General features: G+C 42.5%; 1 protein-coding gene across 1 annotated transcript in view; it reads right to left on the reverse strand.

Annotated features, from left to right (window-relative positions):
- itpr2 (inositol 1,4,5-trisphosphate receptor, type 2) overlaps positions 1-24,030 on the reverse strand; it is a 55,033-nt gene that overhangs the window by 9,006 nt on the left and 21,997 nt on the right. The window contains exons 34-54 of the mRNA XM_056386710.1: positions 23,583-23,703; positions 23,081-23,262; positions 22,715-22,857; positions 22,036-22,144; positions 11,045-11,165; positions 10,568-10,755; positions 10,269-10,449; positions 9,237-9,490; positions 8,941-9,141; positions 8,702-8,812; positions 8,329-8,424; positions 8,082-8,201; positions 6,411-6,545; positions 6,113-6,305; positions 5,798-5,923; positions 3,637-3,812; positions 3,375-3,539; positions 3,086-3,269; positions 1,623-1,709; positions 363-484; positions 64-229 (exon numbers count right to left, since the gene is read on the reverse strand). Coding sequence (XP_056242685.1) covers positions 64-229; positions 363-484; positions 1,623-1,709; positions 3,086-3,269; positions 3,375-3,539; positions 3,637-3,812; positions 5,798-5,923; positions 6,113-6,305; positions 6,411-6,545; positions 8,082-8,201; positions 8,329-8,424; positions 8,702-8,812; positions 8,941-9,141; positions 9,237-9,490; positions 10,269-10,449; positions 10,568-10,755; positions 11,045-11,165; positions 22,036-22,144; positions 22,715-22,857; positions 23,081-23,262; positions 23,583-23,703 — 3,181 coding nt within the window. The remainder of the gene's footprint in view (positions 1-63; positions 230-362; positions 485-1,622; positions 1,710-3,085; positions 3,270-3,374; positions 3,540-3,636; positions 3,813-5,797; positions 5,924-6,112; positions 6,306-6,410; positions 6,546-8,081; positions 8,202-8,328; positions 8,425-8,701; positions 8,813-8,940; positions 9,142-9,236; positions 9,491-10,268; positions 10,450-10,567; positions 10,756-11,044; positions 11,166-22,035; positions 22,145-22,714; positions 22,858-23,080; positions 23,263-23,582; positions 23,704-24,030) is intronic.

The following is a 24,030-nucleotide window of genomic DNA, read 5'->3' on the forward strand; positions in this document are numbered from 1 at the left end:
AAACACTGCTCTCTCACTTCCCATGTCCATACAGTACCGTGTGAACCACATGGCTGTACGCACCACAGATGAAACAGGTGGTTTTCAGGATCTCCTCCTTCCTCTGTTTCTCACTCCTCAAGTCAGCGAAGGTGTCGATGATAACACCAAAGATGAGGTTGAGAACGATGATGATGACGATGAAGAAGAACAGAAGGTCGTAAACTACTCGAGCAGCAAACAGAGGCTCCTGGATGATAACATATGGAGAAAATGCATAATTGAAAAAATAAATAAATAAATAAATCAAATATAATTCAAGCCGGATTAAACTGTGAGTGAACACAGTAATTCATTTGTTAATGTTAAGGTTATTTTTTTACCTTTTGGGAGGGTCTCCTGAGAATGTCTCCCACACCTCCTCCATTACGCAGTCCCTGGTTCAACACTGTGATTATACACATGAGCAGAGTGTCGCACACTCGCTCCATCCCATTATCTTCTTCTATAACAAGGCAAACACACACAGAACAACATGTGAGTGGCTAGTGACAAACAATAAAACAGAGAAGTCATTAATAGAAAAATAGAAAAAATACATCAGTAGTATTCAAGATTGTATGGGCAGTAATGGCAGCTTAATATCTTTGTAATGAATCAATGAATCAATATCCAATAAGCCAAAAATTACACAAGATTGGTCTCCACTGTACATCTGAACTTCTTATTTTTCTTCAAGGCCCCTCTGTCCTTTTCATTACTTTGATAACCAAAGAATCGACTAGATTTATATAACTCATAACCAAACCTTCCGATTTGATTTTCCATACCAATGAATCTGAATTTGACTGAAATGAGATAAGTCAAATTGAACTAAATAGGGTGTGGAAGATTTAAAGAAATGTTCAACATTCAAAAAGTTCAAGTTCAGGAAAAACAAACTCTTGTATTATTCAAATACAGTCTGACCTAAGTAAAAAAAAAATGACCACTCAGCTGACTTTTACAGCTGACTGATAATAAAATACTTTTTCATAGGAACAGCTGATAATAGTGTGACGAAAGATCAAATGGATATCTTCATCACAAATGTGAGGATAAAACAGAAAAAAATGAAAAGAATTAAAGCGCTATAACCTATGAGGAAAAGTGATATCATTTATATCACATATGAAATGTACATGTACAGTGCTGTAAATAGGAAAATGACTTGCACAGCATGACTGCTGAGGACAAAGAGGAGTTGAAGGATGTGGATGAGATCACGTGTGTGCCCCTATAGTGCAGGTGATCCATGGAGACGCAAGAGAACAAACAGGAGTGTGAGTCACCCCCTCTGCCTCATCAAGTTTTTTTTTTTTGTGTGCATGCCTCCAAATGTGTATGCGTGAAACAGTATATGGCAGTGTGTGTGAGTGTGTCAGTGTGTGGTGTGTGTGTGTGTGTGTGTGTGTGTGTGTGTGTGTGTTTGTGAGTAACCTTTCAGGAACTGACTACTGCCAGAAAGGTCACTTTCACACCCACAAACCGGAAAATCTTAAATTTTGTCCACTCAACAGTGATTTCCATAACAGGTAGGTTGTAAAGCAAAAACAAAACAAGATAAAATAAATTTGAATAAAATAAAATAAAATAAAACTTACCAGGAACAGAATTGGGTGTTGGAAGAGGACAGCTATCTTTCATACATGTTTCAGTAACTCCACTGTTACTCAGTAAATCCCTTTTTCCTACAAAGAAAATAAGAGAAAAAGTGGAAAAAATTGTGTAATTGATTACTGATAAAAAGCGCTGAGAATTTACAGTTGAAAGGATGTGATTAAATTGTGCTCTTGCATTAAAACTGCTTCCCAAAAATTCTCGTCAGCAGTGATAAAATCAGCAAGAAAGATATAGACAGACATTATGTAAACTGAGGCAGCAGCTGCTGGGTGGGCGGTGAAGTGTTGCTGAAAAAACCTGAACAAATCATTTGCACACCGGCAAAGCCTTGAGCAGCAGAGGAGCTATACTTGAGTGTGATCAGCTCCGGCAGACGGGCAGAGGGAGAACTGTACACATAGGCCACAGTGTCACCAAAAGGGCCTTCCTCCCTGATGGGCCGGGCAACAGAGGGCAGGGCAGGAAATCAAGACGCAGAGGAAGAAGAGGAGGAAGAAGAAGAAGAAGTGTGGTGGGGACAGGAGGGCCGAGGTAGGGCGCAGGGCCCGCAGGCCAGAGGCGGCGGCAGCGTGGACAGGGTGCTCCTCAGCTTTGATGGAGCTCCGGTTGTGTCTCCGCTCACCCCTCAGCTGACAGACAGACAGGCGTGAGCCCAGCTGGTTACATAACCCACCACTGCTCTGCTGTGTCTGCTGTGCTCTATTCAGCAAAACACAGGATGGCGCGGCCACCAGGTTATGCAACAGGTGCACATGTGCTAGCAGGTTGTCTTCCTGACCGTCGGAGCACTGTGCCAGAGCTCATTAACACACCCACACTCTCCACAGTGTTTTCAAAACATGTGCCTGAGTATGTATATATACACTGTACTGTAGTGAGTGTAGTCAACATTTTTATTATTAGGAGACTGTATAGGCAAACATTGATTTTAAAGTTTTTATTTAGAATTTCTTTTATTTGTTTGTAAACAAAATAATTAAGTCATAAAAGTGATTCATTTGGAGCCAAAGGATCTTTTGATCCTTAGCTCCAGAGTTACTGTCCAAAATGTTTAGTTGTTTGATTTATGTAGAGCCACCAACTGCCCTGTCTGCCAGTCTGTATCAGTCATCTTTACTTTCGCTTGAGTTTTAAACTTATTAAGCAGCACGTTCTCTGGGCTATAGATAAGGTTAGGGCAGAAAAAGAACTCACAAACCCCACACTGTAATAGAGAGCATGAGAAGGACATGTTTAGGTTTAATTCAGGAGCAGAGCAGCCACAAGCAGCAACGTTGCAATTACTTGGTCAGTGTCTTAGACCACTTGGACGCCCGAACGACCCGTGATTAATAAAAACTGTTATTTTGCCACAATAGGAGTCCAGCTATACTTCAGGTAAAATCTACTTTACATTAATGATTGTAATGATTAAGAGTCTTTTAATAAATTTAGGAGTTCAGACCTGGTGCAGGAAGGCGGTCCACCTCCATGCGGAAGTCATCCTTGAGGAATAGGAAGCCGATGATAGAGAAGAAGTAGACAAGAAAGATGGCCAGAACGGCGGTCAGAATAATGGAGCGGCCATTCCTCGTCACACTCTTTATCACGTTGAGCAGCGTCTCCTCTCGGATCACCAGGTCAAACAGCTGTGGAGAATCAACAGCCGTGAGTCGTCAGCAAATTGACTTTCTCGCTGCGCTGATCAATCGGTGTCAATGTAACAGGAGTGAAATGTGTAAGAGCTTTGTTACCAAAAAGCTGTAGAAGAACTCGTGCACAAAGAGGCCCAGGACGCAGATGATGGCATAGCCCAAATGGTAGATAAACAGCATGTCCATCACAACTGCTTTGTAGCCACGAGTGAATGTCCCCTGGTTGCCCACAAAACTTACAAGAAATACTATCTTGTTGAACAGCTGAAAGAGAAGGAGAGAAGTAAACAGCTTTGATGTATAAAGAGGCAAGAATGAACATATCTTTCTACAACACTGGATCAAATCTTCCTTTACTCACATTGACGGTACCCAGCAATAAAAGAGCAGGACCGAGGCCCATTGTGTAGATGGCACGCAGAATAAGGGAGACCAGGAAGAACAGGATGCCCCACGGCTTGGGTAAGACGGGAAGTAATGCAGTGAACACCCCCAGCGCCACCCACAGTGAGATATTCCAGAACGAGGACAAGGTGCCTGAACAGAAGAGTAAAATATCAATCAAGGAACCACACATCAATGCTCTATACCATTGTGGCATTCCTCTAATGAATTATTCACCTGAGCTAAGAGCTTAATTTAGCCCAACGCAGTCAGAGGCGACACTTTAAAATGTCAAACAGTCAGTTCACACTGTAGACCACCACACTGAAGCTCTGGATGATTTAGGAGGTGTTTTGATGATTTAATTGATAAAAAAAAGAGGCTTATCAGTATTATCATCACTTATCACTAAGGCAAAAGAACCACATATATATTCCTGTTTATGTCTGAAGTGAGGCTTAAACCATTTGATCACTCCATGACACACCAACAAAACTCATTTTGTTGACATCTGTGTGAGATTTTTTAAGCCCCCTTGATATATTACTGGTAATGGGATTCGTTCAACAAAACCTGAATTCAATCTAGCAACACTAACGAGATTATAAATGTCATGTAAAGAATCAGAGAGGGAGAGATGGAGTCCTGCATGCCCGCACAGGTGTTTTCAATTAACCTGACTGATTAGACCTCAGGGTGAGGATGGGCGGAGCTATGCTGGGTTTACATGACGTTACTAGACTCAATGTACAGTATCAATATCAAACTCCTGCTGACAAACAAACAAACCAACTGACAGACAGGGGTGAAAACAATCAAGTTGTCTCCCCTTGACAGATGCAACTAGAGAGTGAGGGAGATTTCAATGATGCACACCTAAACTATGGGCGAAAAGTTTGGAAGCACCTCCATTTTCCAGCTAGAGGGTTTTTTTTACGTCATCAACAAAAGTTGGGGCACCTGTAGGAATTGTTTGCATTAACTTTCAAGGCTTCATTTACTTCCATCGCTGCAGGAAAGCTGTAAATTAACCAGTTTCTTAATCCCTGACAAAGGTCCATTTCCAATTACATTTACATGATTTCTCAGTTTTTAGTGACCTAAACTTTTCACCGGTGTGGACAATCAGTGTATTTCTGTTTGAATTATTTAATCTAAAGGCAATTAGTTTGTAGAGAGGGCCACACTATCAGGACTGCTCATTACAGTGGAGACTCAGGCCCCTATATTATTAATTCTTTAATTAGTTTGAAAAGTCTCTTTCTTACGTTTGTTTGGAAATAAAATAGCAAGAGTTATTATTGAAGTTGGTGTTAAGCCTCAGTACAAGTCGTGGCTTATTTAGTAGTAGTGTTAGTGTGGCTGTTTTAGACTTACTGTATAGTTGTTTTAGTGCACCTCAACTTAAAATCTGAGGACACACAGAGACCGGACTTTATATGTTTTATTGATTAATTTTTCAGAATGTCTGCCATCAAGCTGGGCTACAGACTCAGTCAGCACAAAACACATCACATTTCTCTCAAATGGTGTAAAATAATGGTGGATAATGAAAACAGGTTTAGAATGTTTATCTTACCCTTATTTGCCAGTCCCTCTTCCTCATTTTTGTTTGTGAGACTCAAATGTCTTTTGGTCTAATAATGCTATTGATTTCACTTTGCATGTAAATTGAAGGTGATAATAGGCGATAAGGTTTTTTTTAATTATATAGCTTTTAATTTTGGTTTTGATTTTCATCTGTGAAGTTTATGATGCCGAACAAAGCACATATCAGTTTGTCTCCACATTGATGTATTGGTTAGTAGATCGTAAATGAATCTAACTTTAATTAGGCAGCTAAATAATTTTGATGGAGTGTTACATTTCACCCACAGGCCACCTAATTTAATCTATAGGCCCATCTATCAGTTTGACAAATTAAAAAAACACATGGGTTTGAGATAGCTAGACTTATCTTGAGAGGAAGCTGCAGCTCTACCTAGCATGAACAATACCCGTCAGTCAGACTAGCTGCAGCCGCACTGCATAACCAGGACACACTTTACACATGCTCACATTTGACATGAAAGGGCATCATGTGGATCAATTTTAGCAGAAAATCAAAAAAAAAAAAATATATATAAATGAGTTCTCACCTTCATCGCCGTCATCACCAAATGGGTAGAATACAGCCACAGCGATGTTGAGCAGGCAGGCCAGGTAGAAGGAGATGCTCCCCCAAAGTGAGATGTGGCGTGAGAACCAAAACATTGCCTTATTTTCTGCACAATCAGAACAGGAGGCTTACAGTAAGGACAGGTACACAAAAACACTGCAGGCCATTCAATTTATTCTGGACACAACAATAACCAGACACTGTGGATGATGATCATGATTTACCATTCAGCAGCCTGCTTCTGCTGCTACTATCATTATTTTCCGAGCGCAGGATTCAGAAAGTAGAGACTTACTGCGGATCTTCTTCTGCCACCTCATTTCATTGTAGAGGTTGTCAAACTGCTGGAAGAAGTCGTTAACCTTGCTGCCCTGGTCGTCTCTCTCAGTGGTGGTGAACACACGCACCTTGGACTCCGCGGTGAGGTACTCGCAGATGTTTGGAACTGGGAACACTATCTGCTCCATGCTGCGGTCATGACGCACAATCTGCCAAATAGATATCCAGTATATCCTTATTACAGGTTGGTGTGTGTTGCATTAAAGATTTTGGAGACTGAGAGGATAAATGGATGAACTGATGACGGGGTTTACCTCTATCTGAGCTGTGTGGTTGGCATAGTAATGAAGGGCGTCATCCTTCTCACTGTCGGGGTCCACCCCTGACCCCTGCCCCAACGCCGAGCCTGGCCTCAGGCTCTGCTGCAGGATCTTGCTGTGTCGAGCCAGCTAGGATCCAAAAAGAAAAACTCATTTATCTTAATCTGAATTTCCAAGGAACCTTGAATCATGAGAATCATGATTTCAGATGAAAAAAAATCCTTCCATAGCTACAAGTAAAGACATATCAAACCACTTCATGAGAGCGTAAACAAGAAAATGCCATTTGACCAGACAATAAAAAGACAAAAGAGCAACAAGAAAAAAAAGCCATGACTCATGAATAACTAAAAACCGCTCTTGATTCATTGTTCGTAGAGTATATACGATATAATTGAATTTAACAACAGGATCAATTTCACATATGCATATTGCCATTCCTGTTCTATATATGTAGTTCTTTTAGGTAATACTAGAAAAGAAAATAGAAGAAAAGAAATATAAAAGAAATACATACGACCTCGATTTTTGTTTTGCTAGATCAGTCTTTCTTTTTCTCTCTTTTGTCTTTACTCTTATGTATTTACATTTGACACGTAAGTTAACAATTCAGGGCATTTTGTATTCCTTTTTTTTCCTGCTTCTTTCTGCAGTTGATCAAAGTTTGCCTTAAATGTGTACCACAGTGCACTGGGAGGAAATTATAACAGAAGCCATACTTTGAGGTTGGATTTTTATTTTTTTTGGTTTTCTTACTCTTTTTTTCACTGTACTTATGTCTCTTGAATATATAATTGCCAAAACAGGGCGAAACATAAATCCTGTAAATCCTATTCGTGCCTGTAAAAAATACACAAAGTACTTCACTGTTTGCATTTTTACAATCTGCTGTTTATCATTCACTCGTCTATTTACTTGTTCATAATTTATTTCCCATCCCACACACTAAATACAATGAATATCTTCATAAACATACTTGTGTGTGTGTGTGTGTGTGTGTGTGTGTGTGTGTGTGTGTGTGTGTGTGTGTGTGTGTGTATGTGTTCAGACTCTGAGGTCAAAAAGAAATCATAAGTGGAACAGTAAAAAAAAATCATTTCCTTGTCATGATGAAACTAGTCTGGTTGTTTGGACAAAAATACCCTGTCTGACTCTTGGCTGTAAAGAAGCAGAAGTGAAAAACCTGGTAGACTCGGCTTGCCCTCTCCAAATGACAAACTGTAAAGGAAGGCAGAGACACACAAGATGCACACACACATTTGCAATACAACTACTTTCTCAGTGGCACAACACGCCCGTCTCATTTCATCACCGCTGTTACCCTGGTAAACCACATTTGTTTAGTAGTACAGTGGCTAACTGCCTCAGTGAACACTCGCAGCCTACCTGTCTGCAGAAACAGTGTCACATCCTGAAAACTAATTTAAGCATACCGGCAGAGCGGTTCACAGAAGAGCAGTCTTCCATCGTTTAGCACAGACAACACACTGTAATAGGAGTATGCATGTGGACACACACACATACACACCCACACACACACCCACACACACACAAACAAGCTCCTGCAGTAGAGGGCCCTGGGGTGAGCAGAAGGTCAGGCAGACGGACAGGAAATGCAGGAATGCCTCAGTTACAGACAAAAACAAGCGCAGGCATTTTCATTACCTGGTGTGCCAGGATGTAAATGTTGTGTCCGACGTCTTTGGGCTTGATCTGGTCTCCAACACTGTCCTCATCCTCTTCACTCTCCAGACCCTGAGTGTAGGCTTCCTTCATCACATCAACCTGAAGCACAAAGGGTATGAAAAGTCACTGCTTCTTAGAGTGGAGTCACTTGAAAACAGATTTTACATGGGACATATCTAGATGTAATCTGCATACATGCTTAACACACAAACATACAGACACTTACCAGTTCAGTGGGCCTCATCTTGTAGAGGATCTTCTCTGCGTTCTCACTGTCATGGCGGCTCTCCATGATAGCCAATAAGAGCTTGGAAGCATTGTTCTACAACAGAAGGCTCCACTAATGAGCTCAGACAACATCACCAGCAATTCAGGAAATAATTATTTCATGGAGGCAATTTTTTCAAAATCACACCACTCGCATGTTCTAATTTGATTAATCTTAACAGTTAAAAGATTGAAAACTTCAGCAGTTAAACTATGAATAGTAAGTACTGTGAGGAAATTCATAAGTAATGCTACAGTATAGTAATGGCTGCTAATGGCTGTGTGTCATAGCGATCAGAAGCTCAGTGCTCTCCGAGACACCTGCTGCTTACCTTGAGCTCCAGCACCAGGTCCAGGCGATGCTTACCCAGGGGGTTGATGGAGTTGACAATCAGTGCTATAATAATGTCAATCCCATTTGACTCATGCTTGGCTATACAGGTCTGGAAATTAAGAGCAGTACAGTTAGAGTCAAAGCACAAAAACTAAAAATTCATCAGAAAAAGACATGTCTGCACAATTTATTACCTTGTTAAATATCCACTAAACTAACCAGTCCCCCCCCCAATACCTGGTTTTCATGGCAGGGTCCCTGGCAGTACTCTGTGATGGTTTCCAGGGTTTGGCGAACCAGATCCACATTACTCTCATTGATATAAAGGCCCAGCAGCCCGAGGCCTCCAGTGGTGCTTCCACAAATGCAGTCCAAGAACTGAAGAGTCTCGCACACCAGATTGTAGTTAGTCTTGTTGTTCTGGTTTCGCAGAAAGTTCTGTACACAGAGTAGAAAAACAAAAGTCAATCAGAAGTCCATTTAACAGTGACTGGACAAGGGTCGTACTCTCAATCACAAAAGGGTGCCAGTACCTGCAGGTCTGTATTGTGGTTCTCACAGAGCAGCTGTAGGTAACGTAGGATGGGTTTCATGATGGTGATGGCTGGGCTCATCTGAGTTTCTTCTATGACCTCCTCGGCCCCAACTATCTCACTGTTCTGGCCGAGGCCCTCAAGGTCGGGATCCAGCTCCTTTCTGAAGGCGCAGAAGGCCTTGGAGGTCACAGAGGAGGCCTCCTTCAGCTGCCCTCGCATGTCCTCCCTCATATGAAGTCCTGAGTCTTTCCCTACAGTGCAGCGTGCAGCGAGAAATAAAGAAGCAAGAGTCAATTAATCAATTCCTGGACAGTACAGTAACATTTGGCAGAAGATTGGTCTCAGTGGATGGATTTTAACAAGTTCGCCTGAATCATGCAGAACCATTTTGCAAGTAATGATCAATGTCAGCCTGCACTGTGACATTCTAAACGTATTAAAAATTGAATTCAGAGACCCCCCTTTAACAAGAGGGCAAATATTGAGTGGGGTTCTGTAGCATGAAAGCATTCAATCTTGATACAATGGTCTTTTGATAGGCTTGTGATGTGGGCCGTCACATGGCCTCTGACATGTGACTGCAGGAGTTGGGAACAACAGTCTGCACAGAGGTCAGCAGAGCAACAACGATCATTTTGGATTTATCCGCCACTATTGTTTAAACTCAAGGCCGAACTGAACTTGAGGACCACACATACTGTAGAGGCAATAAAGATTTCCAAGTTTATATTTGAGCTGAGTTTGTGGCTTTTCACTCACTCCAGGCCCGTTTCTCAGGAAATGCTTAGCTGTGCTCAGGATTTGACTTCTGTGACTCAGTGTATTGCTTATAAATGCTCATCTCTGGGTACCTTTGACATCATTATCCTGTGGGTTAGCTTAAAATAAACCTTAGTCACATGCGTTCACCTCCATTTTGACACAGTGGTTTGCTGCATGTTCCAGACAAGACTCAAGCCATGGGAGCCAGGGTGTGCTTGATATAATTTCGGCACTGACACGTTAAAACGCATCATTAGTTGACTTTACCTTTTTTTAACCTGATGCTACTGACGTCACTGTCATCGTCCCTTTTTCTGCAGCTGAGCTCAAACATGTTGACGGACACGGTGGCTCGGATCTCTTGCTGGGCCGAGCGCATGCGGTCGTAGAAAACCTTGAAGAACCTCTCAGACTTCTTCTGCTTGTACAGTTGTGTGTAGAAGGAGTTCTGAGAGGGAGGCAGAATGGCGATGAGTATCTGAATCTGTGAGTATGTGCGTCGGTGTTCTTGGTTTTGCCGGTAAATGTGGAGAGGAATAAAGAATTTGGGTGTCTGTGTCGCCCACCTGTATCTGTGTGTTTCCACCCTGGAGAAGGGCAATGCCCAACAGGATGCTCTCCTCAAACACCCGGTCATTCTTGGTGTTGACAATGAGATCAATCACCAGCTCTGACGTCCCGACGTTGTCCAAGAGACACTGGATCTCCACCACATTGCTGCCCGGCTTGTCAGACTCCAGCATGGGAGAACCTCCTGCAGAAATATTACCATTTACCATAATTGTGCTCTGAAAACATATTCCTGCAGACATTACTGATATGTTTTGATTCTAATAACTATATTCCACAACTGTTTGGACAGAAATACTGTATATATTTATGTGGTGCTTTAAATCTGGCTAAAGCGATTCCTAAAGTCTGCCAGCGACTGTCAAACAGCACTTCTCCTAAGAAGCAGAGTGCTGTCATGTTAGCTGCTGTTGTTTCTTCTGCAGTGAGTAGTTATTGCAGCGTCTACTGGGTTTATTTGGGGTTCTCAGTACCTCCAGATGACGGCTTGACAAAGCCGCCAGATGAGCTGCTTCCACTCCCAAGCTCTGACTTGGAGAGAAGCTTTTGATTTCCAAAGTAGCGTGTGAGGAGAATCTTTCTTAACTCGTTTCCCTGTGGAGACAGAAATCATAATGTTAAATCCATATCACGGTCTGAGAGAGTACCAGCCTCAAACTAGGAAATTCACATTTTACTACATTTGAAGAAGCAGAATTTTGTGAGACACAATCATAAAGATCACCAAAATGAAGGACACATTAGGAATTGTCCCATGCAAGAGAATATAATATTATATATTATATAATAATATATTTGTGATGAGGGTGAGGTGTATTCACTGGCACGAATCCATCAAATCATCCCATAAGAGGACCGAGCAGATTTCATCTGCCACCTAAAGGGAATGATCACTGTCGTCCTATGATGCTTTTCTTCCTTGATCAGAGCGATGACTTGTAGAATTACAATGCTCTTATCAAAAGAGAAATTGGAGCCTGAAAAAGCATGAGGAGGAACATGAAAATATTAGTTTTATCCAATAACTAGATCCTAACTGAGTTTTTATGAGAGATTTTCAGCTGGCAGCCTAGAAAGATACAAAGCAGTTATATTTAGATTTGTTATAATTAGTCCTGGTCTTTCCTGAAATGCTTAAATATTGATGGTTTCTTTACTCTGTCTTGAAAATGAGACCATAATATTAAACTTTATTCATATTAACTCATTTATAACTTTTTTGGACCAGACCAGACAAGGCGTCTCATGATTTCATAACCTCGTAACCTAACAACTGCACACACTATGAAACATGTTTCTGTCAATTCAAAACACATACATTTAATTAGAGGAAGCTTCACCAACATTGATTTCTGTGATTGTGGAAAACTGCATTCAGCGAGTGGACAAAGAAGAGAGATGGAAATAACAAACTGAAAAAAAAAGAAGGGGAAAAAAAAATTTGAAAAATACACAAACATCATGCTGAAGCTCTGCAGTGAAAAGTGATAAAAGGAGGCTGAATATAGTATTTTTTTATGTGCTTATGTTATATGTATATGCAGGAAATACTGCATCACGAAATTACTGTGCTTTTACTAAACGTCTATTTAAAGACTGCATTTTCTATCTCTTGTGACATTTGACGCAGATGAGTAGAAATGAGATGAGAGGATACATGGAGATAATCTCCCTACTATGGTTGTGTAATCAAAGTGCGAGAGTGATTGACAGGTGGCTGACTTGCACTGTGCTTGTCACCACCTACAGTGTTTTCTATTGTACATCGGGAGAGGAGCAATGGATGGAAGGTAGATGGGATGGCACATAAAGAATGTATGGATACTAAAAGGTGGTCAGCATCAGTTTCTATGGCAACCTGACAACTCAAAATGGCCTTGTCATTATTGATCAACTGAGTGGCAGGATGGATGAATAGATGGATAAACAGACTGATTCAAGGGTGGAGCAAAGGGATTAATGGGCCGTAGGGAGCCACCTATGGTTTCCATGGAAACGTGTTGGTGGGACAATCAGCCTTTGCCTGAGATACTGTACAGGTGGTGGATAAAGTAACAGAAGCACCTGAAAATGATCAAACCTAAACTGTTTGAGGTGTTGAATCAATCCACTGATTATTTTTAGACAGTGGGTAGTGGTGTTATGAAGCAAATTAGTGCTAAGATGATTTTAATAGGTAATTAGTAATTCAAAGAAATAGCCATTTATCGAGCAAAAATGCCAAAATTTTGATTCAGTTCCACAAATGTAAGGATTTGCCGCTTCTTATGTCCTTATAGATTAAACTTGGAATTTGTGATGGGCAGACAGATTTATCAATAATAAAAACAATCTACTATTCCTCTCAATTAATGCATACTTTCTGTGTCTGGCATGCATTGTCATAAGTTTGGATCTTTATTACATTAAATAATGTAGTAATTTAATCAGTTTGTGACTGATGCATCAGGCAGCGATTATCTGGCCCCTTTGTCCGCTGCAAGTTCCCTTATTGTGATTGTCACACCTCTGTTAAAGCTGACGCATACTGCCGATTGGTATTCAGCTTAATATGACTCATTTGTGTAGCTGCCTTTGCAAGTGTTGTTATAGAGTGGTTGCTGCTTACGGTAAATTTTTGGTGCATTGCAAATCTCACAAAACTCTATTGTGGCACGGAAAACTTCTCTGCCCCAGACACCAAAACTGATTTGTCAAAGAGGAACTGGTCACTATTGATGGGTTATTTTCTCCTGCATCCTTCAAAAAAAGAAAAAAAAAAAAAAAAGACCATCAATATTTTCAGACAAATGAAGCTCCTTCACGCCTCATCATGAAGGTGGCCGAGGCACAGTCCAGCTGAAGAGCCTTTAAACTAAGTGCAGAAGAGCCGAAGAGCAGAGATGTGGAGGAGCACGTGTAGCTGATGCTCCCTGTGTCAGTAAACACTCCATCTCATCTGCAGTCAGCGGAGACGCTTGTCTGCCTGCACTGTCTGGCTGAGCTGTCTCACAAACACACACAGACACACACACACGCACGCACACTTCTTGAACTGAAGGTGAGGATCCATTGAGCCAGCCTCTCTCATTTTCACACAGCAATGCACAAACACAAACACATACACACACACACACACACACGCACACACACACACACACACACACACAAATACACAAACACACACACACAGTGTAACTACAAACTCAGCACTACACTCTATAAGGCAGTGCATCCCAGTGGGCGCTCTTTGACTGATTGCAGATTGAATCATGTTTGACTTAACATTTCCCCTTTTCTGACAGAGGACGTGTTGGTTTTGCACTGCTCTCAAACACCAATGAAAGAAACACTCTGGTGGGGGGAAGTCGAACGGGGGTGGTGGGGTGGGGGTGGGGGAGTGACAGGTTTTTGCTCTTGTTCGCCTCCCTTCTGGGCGATGCAGTCTGCTGGCTAGGTCTGCAGAGAGAGAGGAGAGGGGAGGAGAGGGGAGGCAGGATGGCTGTAGAGGAGACTCAGCCCAGCCTGACTCATCTGCTTGCTGCTGCATTGACAAGAAAAACTCCAGTCAGGTGATGTAAGAGCCACGAGAAAGAGAGATAGAAAGGAGGTAGAAGAACTGACAGAAGTAAGAGAAGGAGGAGGAGGAGGAGAATGAGGGGGAGGTGGTGAGGGAGAGGAGGAAAGGAACAAACAAAACCTAGCGAGGAGCAGACAGTCGTGGTGTTTTAAAATGTGCACCGGCACGCCACACTGCGGCTCTGGTGTCCAAGCTGGAGATGAGCTGCCGATCCCCACCTCCGGCATCCTCACACCCCCTCTTCTCCCCTCCCTCCTCCATCCCCCTCGCAGCTCTGCTGTCTGCAGATCTCTCCAGCGCCGGAGAGATGCATGGAGAAAGAGACAAAGACACAGCCTGCCCTATGCTTTTTTAGGTGGTCTGAAGACTCACACAGGCAGCGGAGGGCAGCACTAGCTGTGAGCCAAGACAGGCAGTGCCAGGAACAGGCGGGGGAGGTTTGATCCGCTCAGGTCAGACAAGGTCGATTATAGCAGAGTCTCGAGCCACAGAGGAGGAGAATGTTACCCAAACAAGGTTCTGATCGGTTGGGGGGGGAGGCAAGGCAATAGTTTTCTTTTCAGTGTTACTTTCTCTCACAACAGAAACATGAGAGGACTCTGGGTGTGTGTCTTTTGTAAACAGTGTGGAACACTGATCAAGTACACTGTGAAACAGCACAAGTAGAGTTTCTCCACTGGCCAAGTGAGGGCTGAGCTACATCTGACAACTTCACCACCAGGAAGCAACATTTAGGTCCCGGCAGAAACTTCAGTCAACATTTTATTCAGTACAGAGGTTCAACGTGAAACTCGACCTTCTCAGTATTATTTACCATCATTAGCCCATGATATTAAAAAACTCAGCCTGAAACTCAAACTGATCACATACAGTATAAAAGCATGTGATGCATGTTATCTAATAAAGAATTCAGTTGTCAGTTAGTGAGTTTGGAACTGGAGGGAAAATGAAGTGTGATCCTTATGTAAAATGATACATATCTATTTCACTGTTTGCAAGGTTTCCTTATCAAGGGGGTTATTTCATCTTGTACAGATGCTGAGGAGAATCACAAAACCAAGACCCACACAGTCACATTATCCTGCTGTTTTTGTGCAAACACTGTGGGAATCTGAAGTGAGGGAGAGCAGACAATGACACTGAGGTCATATCATTCGCAACACTGCGGAAGTTTAGATTCTTTAGTTTAAATGATTTTTTTAAGCAGATTCCAGTATTAGATCCAGGAGATTACTGGGACTCTATATTCCTCCACCAGTGTTACTCCTGGCAGCATAAAAAGCTATTTGAAACAGCATTTAGACATTAATATTTGAAAATGAAACAGTAACAGCTTTACTTTTCGGGTCCATCATTTCCAAATAATCCCCTCCTCAAGGAGTTTTTAAGACTCAAGGAAATATGTAATCTGATACCAATCAAAACGTTCTGAGAAAGTTATTACCTCACTCTGCCGAGGAGGTTATGTTTTCACCTGTGTCTGTCTGTTGGTTTGTTTCTTGGTTTATTTGTCAGTAGGATTAGACAAAAACTACTGAACTGATTTGCACTGAACTTGGTGGAGGGACGGGGAAGTCTATGGGAAGATTCAAATCATTTACTAGGAATTTTTTTTTTTTTTTCCTCTTAAGTCACCTATGAAGGTGTATGTTGTTTGATTTTGGCTTCTGTGGCAGTGCCATTATACTTGTAGTTAAAGGTTTATAAGTCACAAGCAGTTTCAGATTTTTTTTGGTTTGGTTTCCTTGGAATTTCTTTTTAGGAGAACTTATGAACTCATGACCATGGGGTTTCTAGAATCCCTGTAAACAGAGTGAGTAAACATGAGTTAGAGTTAGCATTACATGCTGCTATTGCTAATTACATTGTGAATTATTGCCAAGGCACTTTAATGGTGGGCTGTGCTAAGCTATGTTAGGTGATGCTGTTCAGGGAAGTTAGGTTTAGGCAGACAGAACTATTTCTGTTACATCTCTGCTCCTCTTCAACTCTCTTCCCATCTGCAGGATGTGAAACATTTCCTGTCCTATAGTCTCCACAGGCAGCTCTGTACAGAGGGACAAAACTCTGTCGTGATACATGCATCTGATGACATTTTTCAAGAGACACATGTGTGGACGTGAGCATCACGTGCCGCCATTTACAATGTTTTCAGGCTGCAATTCCACAGCACATAAAATGCTTTTACCCAACAAGCAAGCACATCAGCAAAACAAATTAAGCCCACATGTGAGAGCAATTGGTGAGACTGGTTCATGGAAATACAAGACCAGCAGCGTAAACAAGCATTCAGCAAAAGGCCAGCTGTTAGCTGGCGGGTTCACTGTGGAAGCATGCTTAACACTGTTAAGCACTGATTGTGTTTGTTAGGAAGACGAAGTGATGAAGAGGAAGTGATGTAGAGGATAGGCTGGCTGACAAGGTAAAAGTCATGTTTGCTCCTTTCTTCTGCCTCACTTGTGCCTGAGCATGCGAACAAGATGGACAAAATCAGACAAACTTACAACAAAATATCCCTGCAGTAAATAATGTTTTGCTGAGGGCCTGGCTTATAGCCATGCTAGTGTTGGGGCCATATGGATGAAAATGTCAGTCAGCCCATCACTTAGACCTAGACTGAAATAAGTCAACAACTATTAAATGGATTTTGTGTTTACCAAATTTCATGGAAATTCATCAGACGTTCGTGACACCCTGAACTTTCATCCAGCACCAAAAGCAGATGAAAGAAGTCACTTATCTTGTGAAATATCTCAGCGCCTACTATATGGATTGGTGATCATGTATCCAAATGACTTTGGTGATCCTTGACTTTTCTTCTAGTGCCACTATGAGGTTCACATTTTTGGTTCAGAGTTAAATGTCTCTAAAACTATTAAATGAATTGGCATCACATTCCGTATAGACATTCATGTCGCTCTGAATATGAATTGTAATAATGTTGGTGATCCCTTACCTTTAATATAGTGAATCATCAGGGTAAAATGTTCCCACTAGCATTTACCATAGCATCGCAGGGCAGCCTCACAGAACCATTAGTGTGGCTGTAGAAGCTTAGTTTTGATCATTTTAGGTGGAGAACTATCTTTCGTTACTATCGTTCATTTTTGAGTCTGTAGTTAGTGGAGTTTTTTCTGTCAGTGTTGGTGAGAATCTCTATGTTGCCATGATTTGAGACCTTTCCCTTTACTACATCACATAATTTTGCTTGTGAATGATGCATAACCAATTCATCATGATTAAATAGTGTACATAACATTAAATAAGTGAATATAGATTTATTTTAATAGAGGGGTGATCACTAATTGTCATAGGTGAGTTGCCACAGCAACATAAGAGATCTTACAGGAGGACACAATAGCCAGATTACCAATTTACCTATTACTAGCTAAATTGCTGGTGCATTAGTTACAATGTGGCAAAGTGAAAAGACTCCTACTATGATGATATACAGTATCTGCAAAATGCAGATAAACTGTGTAGGAAAAGAGGAAAAGTGGCAACAAGCAGACACTCATGACACTGACTGAAAGGTTCTTCGCAGGATATTTGCTTAATAGCATGACAAACCACAATCCAACAGTGTCAACAAAGATCAAGCAGTATGAACTGCACCAAACTGCTGACTTACTTTGGGGCTATTGTATTGTATTCAAGGGTGTTTCCTGCTCTATGCATTAGCTAAACTGAAAGCTAAAACCAAACAGCATTTTTACAAGTCACCTCTTTCCTCCTAGAGCTAAAGAAATTTCAGCAGGCACCATACTCTTAGTCTGAGGGCATTTCTACACAGGGTACACTGACTTCCTACGCCCAGTCAGGGAAAGACCAGACGGACAAACAACATGTGCTAATCCCTCATCGCTATGGAAACCAAAACATTATATTCAACTAGCAGACACCTGACTGATGGATCTAGGGAAGTGAGGGTGAGAGGAAGGAAAGATAAACTCAGCACAACCTCAGGTAGTAAAGCAGTAAAGCATAAATATTATTATTATTATTCTATGGTATCAGATAAAAAGTTCACAGATTTTTTTTTTTTTTTGATACTAAGTCCAACTTTATGACTTGACCCAGCATGCTGAATCAGCCTGAATACAACCAAAGGTGAAAGTATCCGAGGTATCCATGAGCTCAGCATGCTCTATGCCGGCCTGACCTGCTCACAGTGGATGAATCTAAGCCATGTTCCCCTGCTCTCAACAGCAGACAGATAAACAGGGAAAACCCTGCAGGATGAGCTCACACAGGGACAGCCAGCGTGGCACTGCATGCCTGGGAGTGTGAGAGTGTGTGTGTGTGTGTGTGTGTGTGGTGTGTGTGTGTGTGTGTGTGTGTGTGTGTGTGTGTGTGTGTGTGTGTGTGTGTATGTGTGCGCCTGAGTGAGGCTTTCCGTCTACATGCGTGCATGTGATGCGCTTAGCATCGAGAGAGTGGTAATCTGTAAATCTGCTTTGCTTTGGGCAGGTGGTGTGAAACTTGGCAAGAAAGAAAGGAAGCGAGGGAGAGAGGGACGGGAAGAGAGAGACGGACGGACAGACACACAGACAGCGTGTGAATGACAGGGATGAGTGTGAAAGGGAGCGAGGAAAGAGAAGAGCGTCAGCGTGATTTATATTACATAACTGGCTTTTCCAGTCATCTGTAAACAAGAAGGCATGCTTATGTATACATAGACATGACACGCATGCATACTATGTATGTAATGTGCTGTGTCTACAGAGACCACTAAAATATACACTGGTAAAAAAATTTTTTAATTTCATCTCAAGTTGCTGTCAGTTGCCATTGTGTTAAAGGATGTTTTATACTTTTCGTATTGTCAACAAATGCCATGAAAAACCAACAATGAACAATGAAGTGATCCAGCCAGCAAACAAGCCTTATATATTTTATTCACCTGAACCATAGACCTCCATTGTTGTCCAGCAAGTGTTAAAAACACATAAATGAACCACACTTGCTTCCTTCATTACAATGAATTTGGGCACGGTAGTTTATTTTGGGTCGGTCCAACAGACAGTCCTACAGCTATAAATAATCACTAGCATCAAATTGAAAATGAAATGCTTATATTTACTTCTGTTCGAGTGACATTTCCTAATAGCTATAACGGCAGGTCGTTTTAAAAATCTACTTTTATTTGCTTTTTTTTCAAAAATTTGTGGGTTTTAGGAGGTCGGTGGTTCGATTCCCGGCTCCTGCAGTTTCTATTTTGAAGTGTCGTTGGGCAAGATACTGAACCCCAAATCAGTGTGTGCGTGCCCTGTGCGGTGTGGAAAGAGTGCGTTATGAATGTGTGTGTGAATGGGTCAATGTGGCTTGTAGTGTAAAGTGCTTTGAGTGGTCGATAAGACTAGGAAAGCGCTATATAAGTGCAGTCCATTTACCATTTACATTCTCTGTAGCAACAATTGGCTTTGTAGTTTGAGCGCCACCGTCAATGTGGGGATGTCAGAAGGAAAGGGACTAACACATTGTTGCTTTTGGTCTTGATGGGATTTGTTGACAACAGGAAAATTATAGAATGTCAACCTTATCCTTTAAAGAACAAAGTGCATGAGATGAGATAAAATTGAAAATAAAAGTCTAGCATGCCATTTTATGGTAATTTCTTCAAATGTAATATTTGGATATAGTCTCAGAATACAGAGTCAGTATGCATCAAACATTCTTTCAAGTCTTTCTTCCCCCTAAAACCCTCCCTCACCCAAGACATCTTGAGGGCAAGTGGGAGCCCAAACATTTATAAAGCTTCCCTTATCTGACAGCCAAGACAAGTGAAGTGCAGAAATAAGAGCCAACACATCTCTACAGTATACAGTGACTGCTGCAGATCTTGTCCTCGCTACCCAACCAGCACCCCGGGCATGACCCAGGCAAACAGAGAGCAGGGCTTGGGTGGGACCAGAGGGGAGAGAGATAGAGAAAATAATTCAGGCCCGCAGATAGAATGCGAAAGACTGAGTCAAAGCATTGAGGGGGCAAAGGAGGAAGAGAGAGGCAGCGAGTGGACAGAAGAGTGAGAGTAAGGAAGGGAGGGAGGGAGGGAGGGAGGGAGGGAGGGAGGGAGGGAGGGAGGGAGGGAGGAGGGAGGGAGGGAGGGAAGGGAGAACGTGATGGTCCACGTGACGCTGGCTCAGCCACTGCAGGCTGTTACGTAAGCGCACCCCCTGCCCTGTCTCCTCATGGACTGAGCAGACTCTGCTTCTCTCCAATCCCTCACCCTGCAGCCGCTGCCCACTTTTTTTTCCCTTGCACTCACATGGCTCCTCACATGGCTGCCTCACTACCTCCCTCCTTCCCTCCGTTCCTCCCTCCCTTGATCACTCTCCCTCCATCTCTTTCTCTCACTCTCCTCCACCCACCAATTGCACCCCAGGGGAGCCACCAACCTCTGCTGCCGTTGCTGTCACTCTGTCTCTCTCTCCTTCTGTTTTTGTCTGTCTGCCTCTCCCTCTCTCATTATTTCCATCAATCGTTTTTTCTCTCTCTCTCTCTCTCTCTCTCTCTCTCTCTCTCTCTTTCTCCTGTGCAGTGAGGCTGCAGCTCCACGCTCAGGGCTACAGGGATATGACAAAGACAGGCCACAAATACATGCTTGAGCACACTCACGCACACCTACACAAACTGACATTTCACATATCGTTACCGCACTGTCTGGCTTCTCGAATGTGCCAAGCCGTTTTTAAAAAGTGACTGTTTTTTTCCCCCCCTTTGAATTCCTCTGATCTTCTTCCACACAACTGTTGAATCATTTGCCTTTCGAAAAACATCTTGGCTGACTGACACAAGATGCAAACACAAATAGGGAAAACAACACTCTGACTCCTCAAGCAGCTGTAAGTGTCACTGGCTGGCATGTACTATATTGAGAAGGATGGTCTTGACAGTATTACTAATGCTATTACACTGAGAGAGAGAGTAAAGGCACATACATACATTCTATTTTAATGCATGATGCAACAAAAACAGCCCTTAGTAGGACAGCCATCATCAGCCAAAAATAATCATATATGCATTAAATCCCACATGGTCAGAGGACAGTAACACATGCTTCCTCGCTGCTAACTTTCAGACAATGTTGAGTGCAGTAAATGGAGCTCCGAGCAAAGCCAAACAAGGAACAATACTTTCTTCTGGCTGAGATTTTTTTCTTGACTGGAGTAGCACTTTTTGTGTTGAGTGAAGTGCAGAGCGTCACCTCCTCTCACCACGCAGCTGGAACGAGCTCTCCTAAAACCTTCTAAAGGTGATTACAGACCTGACTTTTTTGTACTTTTTTTTTTGTACCGCGCCCCTCTTGTGCGCACAAACAAACGTACACACACACACACACACACGCAGCCACCACCTTAAGTCTCCTCTACCAACTCTTGTCATTCACTTTCCAGGTCCCTGCCGGAGAAGGGGTGCAGCAGGAGAAGGGCTTCTGCACCCCCAACTCGCTGCAGTATTGATTTGTTTGTTCAGTACTTGTCCCCCACCACCCCACCCTCAACCCCCTCCTCTTCCATCCCTTACTTCCCCCCCCGCCCCTATTCTCCGTCTCAGTGTGAGTGTGTCCTCAAGTGCCTCCCTGCCTTATGTAACATAGAAAGGCCCACAGCATACTGATGAAGGGGAGTCTGGGCTCTGGGCCGACAGACCTGGGAGAAAACAAGGACTGCACTGCACTGCTGATAGGAGCACAGCACTGCTGGCACAAGAAGACAGGGCTAAATCCACGGCAAACTTTTCAGTGATTTCACCTAATTAATGTGTTTTTATGTAACACTGAGAGTTTGAGAGACAAACACTGATTTTCTTGTAAAATCCTGAATTTTTACTTCTAACAGTGACAAATTATTTAATGAAATCATGTTTCAGTGACATCCTCCCCAAGCGGGTTGAAGTACTCACAGCCTCCTGAAAGCATTCCTTCTTGTCCAGCATCTCTCTGAGTGTCTGCAGGATCTTGATACACAGCTTTTCCTCTTTGTCCATAAGCTTCTTGGTGTGTTTGATCAGCCTGGCAGAGTGAGGAGAAGTGCTCTATCATTTACCATGGAGTCCAACTAATGCACTCACTGGCTCACAAGTAAAAACAAAGCAATATTTTATTGATCACCACAGGTGAAATCTCTTTTTCTGCTCTCTGAGGAGGTCAGACAGCTGCTGCAGCAGCAGCAGAGTAACAGCACCCCTGGAGGTTTGATCATGTATCAAATAATTAATACAGTTTGAGTTGTCTACTGAACATAGATGCATTGAACACATTTTTCTTTACTATTATTTCATTAATATATAATATTTTCAAATATGTTTCTTCCCTTTCAGCTCTTTTCCAAACCTTCCTGACTTACTCAATAAGTATAACAGTAAGTGTTGGTAGTAGTTCTGTTTAATGCTAGATTTTCCATCCTGACAAAAAAATACTTGTTCTTTGACATGCCAGTCTTTAATTTAGCACATGTTGAATATCATCAAAAATTAATAACTATCAACCACTACGTCAGGCATGCTGCTAGTGTAGCCAGAGACTTAAGACTTAAGGTGATGTGTTCTTTGCTCTACACACAGGTAAAGGACAGAGACTCACTTGGACATGAACGCTCCGCTCTCACAGCGTAAACGAGCAGCTTCTGGAAACAGCAGCTCGGGGCTGTGAAGAACATCCACCAGCACGGAAAACTCTGCCTGAACCTTCGGGCTGAACTGCTCCTCCAGGCAGGACACAACCCCCTGTATACACACACACAAACACGCACACACACACACACATAAAGGCTCAATCCGGTGCTGTCCTGGATGTATTGATACTGCTAAAGAGCATACATAAAGCCCTCATAAAGTCAACTTGGAAACTCCCGTTCATGTAGGCTAACATTTTAGCCATGCTACAGTACAGCCTGGCAAGAGCCACTTGCATGGCTGCAGATTCTTAGGCTTGTCTTAGTCTGCGCACCTGCAGCTTCTCAATGATGTTCTTGTAGTCAGGGCCACCCAGGGGCTCCTTGCGTGGTCGTGTGCGGGCAGAGATCCTCCAGTCCTTTGCTGCCCGCTGCACCATGTTGCTGTGGACCTTGAGAGACAAAGTGTTGACCTGACTGTCCAGGTCCACTGGGATGGCTATGGCTCGTGCCTTAGCTGGGGAAGAACATGAAGGGTTAAATGTCAGTGTGAGTTTATTTTTCCTGCTCTGACAGCAAACATGGCTCAGGCACCCAACACAAATTGATCCAGTAGAGCTTCTCGGTGGCCAGTGTTACTGTGCAGCTCACACTTACACTGTGACATGAATATGTTAACAAGTGAAATGAAATACAGCAATTCTCTGAATAAACGCTGGTACAAAACCAGTACAACTAATACATTTGCTATTATATTTATTATATTTTTTTACTTTTAATTACATAGTTTAACTGTATTAAAATGCCTCTTTCTCCCAGCAGAGTAGCAGCACTCACCCACGTCAGCCAGTGTTTTGATACAGCTCTCAATATTAGCCTTCTGAGCTGAGTTGATCCAGGTGCAGTTGTAGATCCTGAAAGACGACTGGAGCAGCTTGATGAAGACAGACTGGTTTGTCTGTGAAATGAGACGACAGAGCAGGGGATATTGTTTTTTTTACGGGTATAACTGTTAAGACGGACAGAGATAATCCTTATGGGAACACTTCTATATTGTCTCTGATTGGAGGCATTTATACAGACTTATGCGTGAAACACCTCAAGCAGCTGCTCTATGTACAACTGTCTGCAATGAAACAACATGGTCTCAGGTCAGGGTGCAGTGAAGGAGGCAGTCTGCTGTCAAATATTTATTTTTTTTAACTTTAAAGTAGCTAAAAGTTGGCAAAGGATTTGGATGTGCCATGAATGAGCCTCGCTCTGCGGACACATTTCACCTGCTTGT

The sequence above is a fragment of the Seriola aureovittata genome, chromosome 10 (assembly GCF_021018895.1).
Source record: "Seriola aureovittata isolate HTS-2021-v1 ecotype China chromosome 10, ASM2101889v1, whole genome shotgun sequence".
Lineage (NCBI taxonomy): Eukaryota > Metazoa > Chordata > Actinopteri > Carangiformes > Carangidae > Seriola > Seriola aureovittata.